The sequence below is a fragment of the Oncorhynchus mykiss genome, chromosome 25, assembly GCF_057628025.1.
Source record: "Oncorhynchus mykiss isolate SJ-2025 chromosome 25, ASM5762802v1, whole genome shotgun sequence".
Lineage (NCBI taxonomy): Eukaryota > Metazoa > Chordata > Actinopteri > Salmoniformes > Salmonidae > Oncorhynchus > Oncorhynchus mykiss.
Window position 1 is genome coordinate 29,861,930 of NC_143046.1, and position 12,026 is coordinate 29,873,955.

Consider the following 12,026-nt stretch of genomic DNA (forward strand, 5'->3'; position numbering starts at 1 on the left):
TTGCTGATAACCTGGTGCTTAGTTCCCCAACCAAGGAGGGCCTCCAGCAGCACCTAGATCTTCTGCACAGATTCTGTCAGACCTGGTTCCTGAGAATAAATATCAGTAAGACAAAAATAATGGTGTTAAAAAAAAAAGACCAGTTGGCAGGATCACAAATACAAACTCCATCTAGACACCTTTTCCATCTAGACACAAAAAATATACATACCTCGGCCTAAACATCAGGACCACAGGTAACTTCCACAAAGCTGTGAATGATTTGAGAGACAAGCCAAGAAGGGCCTTCTATGCCATCAAAAGGAACATGAAATTCAATATACCCATTAGAATCTGGCAAAAAATACTTGAATCAGTTATATAACCCATTGCTCTTCATGGTTGTGATGTCTGGGGTCCGTTCACCAACCAGGAAATCACTAAATGGGACAAACACCAAATTGAGACTCTGCATGCAGAATTCTGTAACAATATCCTCTGTGTACAACGTAAAACACCAAATAATGTACGAAGAGCAGAATTAGGCCGATACCCGCTAATTATCAAGATCCAGAAAAAAGCCATTAAATTCTACAACCACCTGAAATGAGGCGATTCCCAAACATTCCATAACAAAGCCATCACCTACAGAGAGATGAACCTGGAGAAGAGTCCCCTAAGCAAGCTGGTCCTGTGGCTCTGTTCACAAACAGCACAATTAGACCCAACAAAATCCTGAGAAAACAAAAAGATAATTACTTGACAGATTGGAAAGAATTTTTAAAAAACAAAGCAAACTAGAATGCTATTTGGCCCTACACAGAGAGTACACAGTGGCAGAATACCTGATCCCTGTGACTGACCCAACTTAAGGAAAGATTTGACTATGTACAGACTCAGTGAGCATAGCCTTGCTATTGAGAAAGGCCACCGTAGAAAGACCTCTCAAGAGAAGACAGGCTACAGTGTCCTTTTCCACGTTGTCGTCGGGGGTAACCGTGTCAGGCAGGGAGTCGGCGTGGGTAGCAGTAATGAGTTCCGCTGATCTCTTGTCAATATTTCATGAGTGTTACTGACACACACAGAGACATTGGCTGGACCAAGCCAGGCTGGGCTGGGCCATTCCCACACACACAGAGACATGGGCTGGACCAAGCCAGGCTGGGCTGGGCCATTCCCACACACACAGAGACATGGGCTGGACCAAGCCAGGCTGGGCAGGGCCATTCCCACACACACAGAGACATTGGCTGGGCCAAGCCAGGCTGGGCTGGGCCATTCACAAACAGAGACATGGGCTGGGCCAAGCCAGGCTGGGATAGGCCATTCCCACACACAGAGAAATGGGCTGGGCCAAGCCAGGCTGGGCTGGGCCGGGCCATTCACACACACAGAGACATGGGCTGGGCCAAGCCAGGCTGGGCCATTCACACACAGCCAACGAGTAGGGTTACTGTCAGGTACTGGTTAGTGTCAGGTTCAAAATGGATATCCTGGACTGGCTGTGTAATAATTAATGTTTCCATGGCTTGAATGTTATGGAGAGCTTGGAAAGGCCACATGTGGTATGTATAAGCAGTTTATAAATGATTGATAAGGGGTTCATAGCGTGTACGTCTGTATAAATTGTAGCTCCTGTACAGCCTACATCAACAACAACTACTAGGCTATGTACTTTTACCTTTGTTTAACTAGGCAAGTCAGTTAAGGACAAATTCTTATTTACAATGACGGCCTACCACTGCCAAACCCTCCCCTAACCCGGACGACGCTGGGCCAATTATGTGCCGCCCTATGGGACAGCCAATCACGGCCGGATGTGATACAGCCTTTATAATCATTCACATTGTCATCTCTTCATCTCTCAACTATTCATGTTGACACAAGATACAATTTATTCATATCAAATTGGTACTGTAATGAAGAGACAATCTAATTTAGAAAGGGTAGCTTTTTTTCATCTTCGGAACGTTGCAAAACTCTGAAACCTTTTGTCCAAAAATGATGCAGAAAAGCTAATCCATAATTTTGTCACTTCTAGATTAGACTACTGCAATGCTCTAGTCTCTGGCTTCCCGGAAAATGCTTCCCGGAAAATAGCTACTAGAAAACTGACTAGCACCAAAACACTTGACAATATTACTCCAGTGCTAGCCTGGCTTCCTGTTAAGACTAGGGATGATTTCAATGTTTTTTCTGCTAACCTACAAAGCATTACATGGACTTCTTACCCATCTCTCCTATTTGGTCCTGCACTACATACCTACATGTGTGCTACAGTCACAAGACGCAGGCCTCCTTATTGTCCCTAGAATTTCTAAGTAAGCAGGGCTTTCTCCTATAGAGCTCTATTTTTATGGAATGGTCTGCCTACCCATGTGAGAGACGCAGACTCTGAGACCTTTAAGTATTTATTGAAGACTCATCTCTTCAGTAGGAACTATAATTGAGTGTAGTCTGGCACGGGAGTGCGAAGGTGAATGGCAGGGCACTGAAGCAACGAACCGCCCTTGCCGTCTCTGCCTGGCCGGCTCCCCTCTCTCCACTGGGATTCTCTGCCTCTGAGTCACTGGCGGCTGAGTCACTGGCTTACTGGTGCTCTTCCGTGCTGTCCCTAGGAAGGGTGCATCACATCGTGCCAAGATTTTTGACTTTACCTGACTTGAGTGTGTTGAGTCACCGATGTGATCTTGTCCTGTTTTGCGACCCCCTCGGGCTTGTGCGGTGGAGAACATCTTTGTGAGCTATACTCAGCCTTGTCTCAGGGTAGTAAGTTGGTGGTCTGTTGACATTCCTCTAGTGGTGTGGGGGCTGTGCTTTGGTAAAGTGGGTGGGGTTATGTCCTGGCTTGTTGGCCCTGTCCAGCGGTATCGTCGGACAGGGCCACAGAGCCACTCCCCAGACTCTAGTTTTTATCCTCCCTCTCCCTCTCTACCGCACCTGCTGTCTCGTCCTCTGAATGCTTGGCTATGAAAATTTAACTGACATTTACTCCTGAGGTACTAACCTGTTGCACCCTCTACAACCACTGATTATTTCACCCTGCTGGTCATCTATGAATGTTTTAACATCTTGAAGAACTATCTCCACCCTGCACAGCCAGAAGAGGACTGGCCACCCCTCAGAGCCTGATTCATCTAGGTTTCTTCCTCGGTTCCTGCCTTTCTAGGGAGTGTTTCCTATTAACTGTGCTTCTACATCTGCTGTTTGGGGTTTTAGGCTGGGTTTCTATACAAGTACTTTGTGACCTCTGCTGATGTAAAAAAGGGTTTTATAAATATATTTGATTTGATTTAATTTAATGAGAAAAGGGGCAATATCCGTCATCTAGATATGATGACAAGCAATCGAAACAATACAGATAAACATAACAGCAAACACACTACAGTCGCCTGTCCTGCATAACTTCAGACAGTATAGTGTTAGATCAGAGGGAGAATGCTTGTGCTGCAGGCAGGCTGAAGTGTTTTGGAAATGCGTGCTAGTCTGTGATCCCAGGAAGTCTCCACCAAGGCCCCTCTCCGATTAGAATCTGCATTCGGTACCACTCATCACATGACGTAAATCACTCCGTCTCTGCCTGGCCTGCTAAACAAGATGCACAACACACCGGACCTCCAAATCATGCTTTCTACTTGGCAGCCCCACAGCTAGGAAACAATTATTCCCGCTGACTCAATTCGTCAAAGCATCCAAGCACCAAAGCCTAGTCAGGTGACTTCACTGAGTAGTGTTTGCTAAGCATGGCTGGGTCCTGCGATAGACTCCCAGGCTGCCAGACAGATTAAAGGCCCAGGGTAAAGCAGGGCTGGCCTTAGCAGGTGATCTGTGATAGCGTCTGTTTACTGAGCAGGGTGATAGGAGTCCTGGTGGATTAAAGCCGAAGTGAGGCAGCCATGTGTTTTTTGCTCAACATCATCATTAGCCAACCGGTTGAAGCTGGCTCAAATGCATGCAATAGTCTTCCAACAAGACTCTCGTTATTTTACTACATGGCTTCAGAAGCCTCACAGATCTTACCTTATTGCTGGAAAAAAGGTGTTATATAAATACATCCTCTGTTTTATAATGGATTAGGAGTTCTCCATCTAATAGAACACAGAGGGTTGTCTTTAATGGAAGCCTCTCTAATGCAAATTTGGTTGAGTGTGGTTTGATTCCAGGCTATATCACAACTGGCCATGATTGGAAGTCCCATAGGGCGGAGCACAATTGGCCCAGCGTTGTCCGGGTTAGGGTTTGGCCGGGGTCGGCAGTCATTGTAAATATGAATTTGTTCATAACTGGCTTGCCTAGTTAAATAAAATGTTTAAAAAAAATAGGCTGGTGCTAAATATCTCCAAAACTAACAGCATTGTTTTTGGGACAAATCACTCACTCAATCCTAAACCATATCTAGATCTATTACTGAATAATGTGGTGATTGAGTAAGTTGAGGAGACTGAACTGATGGGGGATTTCTCCCTGCTCTGCTGACAAGTTATTTTGATCCGCTCATACAGGAGTAATAAAGGCCTAGTGCACTAATTTGGTTTTAAAAAATCTGTGTGTGTATATTTATTATGCTTTAATGGTGATTTACCAGGGGGTGCTGCAGCACTCCTACTTCCCAGAGTGCAGCTGTGCTCAGGGCACTCCTTCAGCAACGGGATTGTGTCATTTGGGGGCGAACAGTACACATTTTACTAGATAAGACCATACCAAGAAAGGTGCCACTCAACTTCGGTGATATCACACATGACTGGCACTGCCATGATGGCAGGCTGTGGGCCTACTGGGCGGGGTGAGGAGGGTAGAAGCTTCTTCAGCCAACAGTCACTGTGATGTCTCATAGAAGCTACATTGTGTGAAGAGGGAGAGTAATATACTGCACATGGACAAATCTCTTGAGACAGAAAGAGACCAGCACAGACATGCAATAATCACACACATGCAGTCCCTCAAGTTTACCTACACACATTACACAAAGGGCCATGGCTTAGACTGTTTTGAGGTCAGCAGATATTTTTACCAAACAGGGATTTCAGTGCTAAGGAGATTATAGTGGTGGGTTTGGTAGAGGCAAAGTGTTGGAGGAAATGCCACACATCTAGGCTCATGTGCCGTGACTTGTTTACCTGATTTATAATTTGGGATGTTTCAAGCTGCTTCTTTTGAGTAGCATCAATGTGCAGCAAAGCTAATACATTTTTTGTGATATTCTGTTGTGAAGTGGGACAGATAATGAATGTGTATAGCGCAACATCTGCACAGACAACTATTTCTATGAAAAACACCTCTTAGTAATTGGAGTCTGTTTGTCAGGGGTTGACAGGTTTAACTGAAGAGGTTTGTTATGTGGTTTTTAGGCTACGTTTAGACATAAAGCCCAATTCATTTATTTTTTCACTCATTGGTCTTTTGACCAATCAGATTAGCTCTGAAAAATATCTGATATGAAAAGACCTGATGTGATTGGTCGAAAGACAAATTAGTGGAATGAATATCAGAATTAGGCTGCCTGCCTACTGTGTGGCGCAGAGGTCTAAGGCAGTGCATCCCAGTGCTGTAGCGTCACTACAGACTGGGGTTCGATCCCAGGCTGTGTCACAGCCAGCAGTGATAGGGAGTCCCATAGGGAGGCTCACATTTGGCCCAGCGTCGTCCGGATTAGGGTAGGGTTTGGCTGGGGGGCTCTTCCTTGGCTCATCACGCTCTAGCAACTCCTTGGGCGGGCCGGGCCACATAATTTACTGTGTAGGCCAGGGGAGGACCATCCTCAGGTAATTTCATAAAAAGTGAAACATTATTAAAGTTATCCTTTTTAGCTAAAACTATGTTAAATATATTCACATGTAAATAAATTATTAAAACACACTGTTTTGCAATACAGTAGCCTCAGTAGCACTCTAGAGTAGCACCATGGTGTAGCTGGAGGACAGCTAGCTTCTGTCCTCCTCTGAGTACATTGACTTCAATAGAAAACCTAGGAGGCTCATGGTTTTCACCCCCTTCCATATACTTACCCAGTAACTTCCAGAGGAAGTTCTCTAACCTATCAGAGCTCTTGCAGCATGAATTGACATGTTGTCCACCCAATAAATTAAATATATCTAGTACTTAATTAAAACATAAGCTACAGCTAGCTAGCACTGCAGTGAATACAATATGGTGAGTAGTTGACTCCAAGAAAGATAATAGTTGAACAGTTTTGAAAAAATGATTTATTCCAAAATAAGGAGAAGCAATAGAGAGAGAGCTATACTTAGTTGTATTAATTTTTTTAATAAAAAAAAAAAAAACTTAGCTAGTGAATGCAGCTAGCTAGTTCAGCCTACTCAAACACCTGCCTCAAACAGAGAGGGGTGCTATGTTAGCTAGCTGGCTATGGTGAACCAACACTGGACCTCTTTCAGGTCAAGGTAAGTCAAGGCATTTTGGTTTTATTGATTTATTGCCATCGGGGCCCCCCGGTGTAACTGCTAAACTGCTTGCTGACTGTACTGCATGATTGTAGAGGGTTTACTAACATGTTAGTTTTAGTAGCTATGTTGACTAGGATGTGATAACAATGTAGGCTGTGTAGCGGTTAGCGGTTATGATATGAAGGTATGAAAAGGTTTCTTAAACAGAAGCAAATGGAACGAAACAAGGATAAACATACCTGAATTCGTCCAATAGAAACTCTCATTTGCAACTGTTGGACTAATGATTACAGCCTATATCAGCTAGATGCAGGTAAGAGCGTACAAGGCGGTATTACTCAAAATTCTCTCAAACTGTGCACCTACGTTGTAAACTTTAATTCATAGGCTAGGTTGTAGCAACCTCATGATGGGTATAGGGAAATTAGAGTATAATGTAGTAGCCTAAAACTATCGCTGTTACATTAAACTGGGTGAATGGAATATGAATCACCCAATATGCTGTAATCGGCCATGCTCATAAAAAAATATATATTATCCTCACTCATCTTAAAACGACACCGACCGCCAGTGGTGTTGGCTGTGTGTAAGTTCAGGATTAACTGCAGGAAGTGTGATGGGGCTTCAAAATGACCCATTCTTCACACAACTCATAGGAAAGCAGTTTGTTAAACCCTGTCTACCATGTTTCTTCACACACAGAGGTAAATGATATTGACAGGTCAAAATACAACCAGGTGGAGGCAGGTGAAGACTTACAGGTAACTGATCTGTAGTGTGTGTGTGTGTGTGTATAAAGGTTTTTCCATATACTGCAGTCTCTCCTTGTTCTCTTGGCAGATCCAGCCCAACCCACGGAACGTAGCTCACATTACACACACATTATTACACTGAACCAACTCCGCCTGGTAAAAATAGAAAGTCCGGGGCAGGGCCTTTTCCGCAATGTCCCCATTACCTTCACACACAGGCCAGCCTGTGGACAGGGACAACACCCTCACACAGGGGAAGTACAGGGGCACAGGTCAGTAACCAAGGTGACAACGGAACAACAACAACAAAGCAGTGCCAAAGGTCACCAACACAATCATGTTAGTCCTCTATAGAGAAGAGAATGCAATATACTAGAGCAGGTATTCCCAAACTGGGGTATCAATGCCGTCGGGAGTACGCCAAATAAATATGTGATCACATTTTTTAAAATAAAACATATTAAAAAAAATTCCTTCACATTTTCTAACAGTTCATGCATTTTTTCCAACGGGGCTGTAGATTTGGATGAGGTTTTTTTCTCGCCTGAGTAGCCTCTTTTCACTGCCAAAAATAGCGAAATAAGAACACAATGTCATAAACAGGCAGCCTAGTCAAATAATTAACCGGTACTCTCTCGCGGGAATTCCACCAACGGTCCGTATGTAGCCAAATGGAGCTGCTGCTCATTCCGTTTGCTCAAAAATTGATAAATGGTTAAAAAAAAGTAAGGCTCGTGTCCATAGAGACACATACCAGCTCTACTGGTAGTACTGCTACGACCAGCAGTACCTGTCAACAACAAGTAGTTCTGCTTCCAAAAGCACATCCAATGCTAGCATCAGTAATTCTACATTTGTAGTTAGCCCAGCTAGCATGAACACTGACAGCTGTGAATCTGATGCAGCCGAAGAGCTACTGACCCCTTACCCGGGAAAGCACCAAGCTACTGCCCCCTTACCCGGGAAAGCACCAAGCTACTGCCCCCTTACCCGGGAAAGCACCAAGCTACTGCCCCCTTACCCGGGAAAGCACCAAGCTACTGTCCCTTACCCGGGAAAGCACCAAGCTACTGCACCCTTACCCGGGAAAGCACCAAGCTACTGCACCCTTACCCGGGAAAGCACCAAGCTACTGCACCCTTACCCGGGAAAGCACCAAGCTACTGCACCCTTACCCGGGAAACCACCAAGCTACTGCACCCTTACCCGGGAAAGCACCAAGCTACTGCACCCTTACCCGGGAAAGCACCAAGCTACTGCACCCTTACCCGGGAAAGCACCGAACAACAGACAGGGATGTTGGACAATCGAAGAGGCGCAAATATGATGAGAACTACATTTATTTGGGGTTCACTTATATTGGGAGTAGTGCCGTTCCTCAGCCATAGTGTGTTATATGTGCAAAAGTACTCTCACAACTCTATTTAGAAACAAAACATCCTCTTCTGTAAACCACTAGAAACCAGGACAATAGGATATAATATTTTTAAAGTACGCGACAGCTTTGTGACATCAAATGGACTTTGTTGGTCAAGATGTGTTGGTATCTGTACTGATGGTGCAAAAGCCATGACAGGGAGACATAGTGGAGTGATAACACGCCTGCAAGCAGTTGCTTCCGACGCCACTTGGGTACACTGCAGCATCCACCGAGAGGCTCATGCTGCCAAAGGAATGCCTGACAGCTTGAAAGACGTTTTGGACACTACAGTGAAAATGGTTAACTTCGTGTATTTTCTGCACTATGCAATGATATGGGCAGCGACCATGTAACGCTTTTACAACATACAGAAGTGCGCTGGTTATCAAGGGGCAAAGTATTGACATGTTTTTTTAAATTGAGAGACGAGTTTAAAGTTCTCTCTTATCTGACCGCTTGCATGATGACGAGTTTCTCACACGACTGGCCTATCTGGGTGACGTTTTTTCTCGTCTGAACGATTGGAATCTAGAATTACAGGGACTCTCCGCCACCATATTCAATGTGCGGGACAAAATTGAGGCTATGATCAAGAAGTTAGAGCTCTTCTATGTCTGCATTAACAAGGACAACACACAGGTCTTTCCATCATTGTATGATTTTTTTGTGTGCAAATGAACTCAAGTTTACGGACAATGTCAAATGTGATATAGCGAAGCACCTGAGTGAGTTGGGTGCTCAATTACACAGGTACTTTTCCGAAACGGACGACACAATCTTGATTCGTTATCCCTTTCATGCCCTGCCTCCAGTCCACTTGCCGATATCTGAACAAGAGAGCCTCATCGAAATTGCAACAAGCGGTTCTGTGAAAATGGAATTTAATCAGAAGCCACTGACAGATTTCTGGATTGGCCTGCACTCAGAGTATCCTGCCTTGTCAAATCGCACTGTTAAGACACTGATGCCCTTTGCAACCACGTACCTATGTGAGAGTGGATTCTCAGCCCTCACTAGCATGGAAACTAAATACAGTCACAGACTGTGTGGAAAAGGATTTAAGACAGACTCTCTCCAAAACAACCCAACATTGCAGAGTGATGTGCATCCTTTCAGCACACCCTTCTCATTAACCTGTGGTGAGTTATTCACCAGTCATGTAAGATGGTTAAATAAAGAGCAACATTATTTATTATTTGTGCTCTTTGTCACTTCCCACGATTCGGGTTGTGACTAAAACTCACTCATTCTTATGTTTAATAAATGTATCGTATTGTGTGTGTGTGGCAGGCTTACAATGATGGCAAAAAATAACATTTGAGAGTGCGCTGACCCTGGTGCTAGTACGCAGCTGGAGGTTGAATGTTTGAAGGAGTACGGGACAATGAAACGTTTGGGAACCACTGTACTAGAGGAACAAACCACCAGGAGCTGTACTGTAACTGAAGTCCAACAAACTGTCATCACAGTTGGAAATGAATCAACACTGATGAGAAACTAGCCCTTTCTTCTTCATTGGATTTGTAAATGAAACACTGATGAGAAACTAGCCCTTTCTTCTTCATTGGATTTGTAAATGAAACACTGATGAGAAACTAGCCCTTTCTTCTTCATTGGATTTGTAAATGAAACACTGATGAGAAACTAGCCCTTTCTTCTTCATTGGATTTGTATTTCAATCAACACTGATGAGAAACTAGCCCTTTCTTCTTCATTGGATTTGTATTTCAATCAACACTGATGAGAAACTAGCCCTTTCTTCTTCATAGGATTTGTATTTGAATCCATAGATATTAAAGGACAGAGGAGAAGGTGTAGGGGATATGGTTTCTTGGGCACTGTTTATCACATCTACTGTAGTATCTGGACCATGGCAGGGATGCAGCACTACTCCTCTTCATCATTTAATTGTCAGATCTGCCCAACTGGCTGCTCTTACAGGATTCCTATTCCTCCCCCAATAGAGGATTTATTTTTTTAGCATTCAACTTGAAAAAGCTGCGAGCAACCATTCAGAACTGGACCTTGATAGGTTCCCTGGGAAAGTTCTAATCAATTATTCAGTGTCACAAAATGTATAATAAATCTATAGTTTATTAATTTCACTGACCGAATACTTTGTTCGGCCTTTCTCCAAACACACCCAGATGTGACATGTACTTACAAATATCTCCTCTACACATGATCGCTATGGATAAAAACCATCCCCACAGGGTTTAGAGATAGCACATTAATCCCTGCATGGCTACGTCATGACCACTGCTGGAGTACAGCAGCAACCATCCCATCAACAGACCTAACACTACCCTATGAGTTTTAATATTGTCCATGTATTATGACGGTGCTACGCCTTCATACAGAATATTTAACATTGCACAATATTTCCCTGTGTAGGCTACCATGATATTTAAGACAGTTATGTCCCCATATGCCAGTGATGGGACAGTACAGGAGAGGTACTTACGCTGCAGTGTGTTCTCTAGCTGAGAGCCAGCCTGTAGAAGGCTGTGGTAGCACTCCATTTCTCCCCCTGGCTCCTGCTCGGTCTCCTCCTGCAGTGAAGCTGGGCCCATTCCCTTCCCCCTTATCCACCTCCACAGGGCTGGACAGAACACAAGCAGGCCCGGTAGTGGGTAATGGCTGGTGTCAAGGCCTCACATCCTTATTATCCTACGGTCCTATCCCCAGTCTGACTCCACTTCCAGGGGGGTAGAGAGGAAGCTTCAACCCACTTTTCCCTGTAGATCCAGGGACCCAGTCAGGAGGCTCCCAGGGGCTGGATCGGATCCTGAGTCACCTTGAGCCGCATGCACAGAAGAACCCAGTACAGCAGAGGAGGAAGTGTGCAGTCCACACAGAAAATCAATGGTAGGTTTTCCGGCTGCTGTGGCCAAGACAGTCCTGATTCAACGATGCACTTTTCCCTCACACACACACACTCACTAATATTCAGTCCAGTGAGGGACTATCTTGCTCTCAGCTACAGCCACTAACCCCTAATGAACACCAGTCTGCCACTTCAAAACAAACACTGCACCCTCCATCTGGCCACACTCTTTTTCCTCTGTGCCCTCCCTTTATCCCCCTCTTGCCCTCAGTCTGGATTTTAGTGCGTCAGCTCTGCCGCTGCTGAGGCACAGTGGCTCCCATCCTGACACACTGCCAACTCCCTCCCAACTTTTAAGACTCCTCCTTCTCTCCGCTTTCCTCTGTCTTAGTGGTCACTCTATTCCTGTAGCAGATTGTGGGCTGATTCCACACAGCGCTGCCTGGCTGACCTACCGCATACAGCACTGCTGGGCTATCTGACACGAGTGTTGCTGCTTCCTCCTACTCAATATTCTGGGACACACACACAGAGAACCGTGTGCTACACATTTAAGTGTCAATAGAGCCATTGTAAACGGTACATTATTCTCCCGTTCTTGTCTAAGCCAACACATTGTTCTGCCCATGCAAGTGCACACACAT

General features: G+C 44.7%; 1 protein-coding gene across 1 annotated transcript in view; it reads right to left on the bottom strand.

Moving 5' to 3' along the window:
- The window catches only part of mcf2a (MCF.2 cell line derived transforming sequence a), a 31,031-nt gene extending 19,328 nt beyond the window's left edge, over positions 1 to 11,703 (bottom strand). The window contains exon 1 of the mRNA XM_090219628.1: positions 11,020 to 11,703. Within this exon, the coding sequence (XP_090075754.1) occupies positions 11,020 to 11,128 (109 nt within the window). The 5' untranslated portion in view covers positions 11,129 to 11,703. The remainder of the gene's footprint in view (positions 1 to 11,019) is intronic.
- Between the last annotated feature and the right edge of the window lie 323 nt (positions 11,704 to 12,026).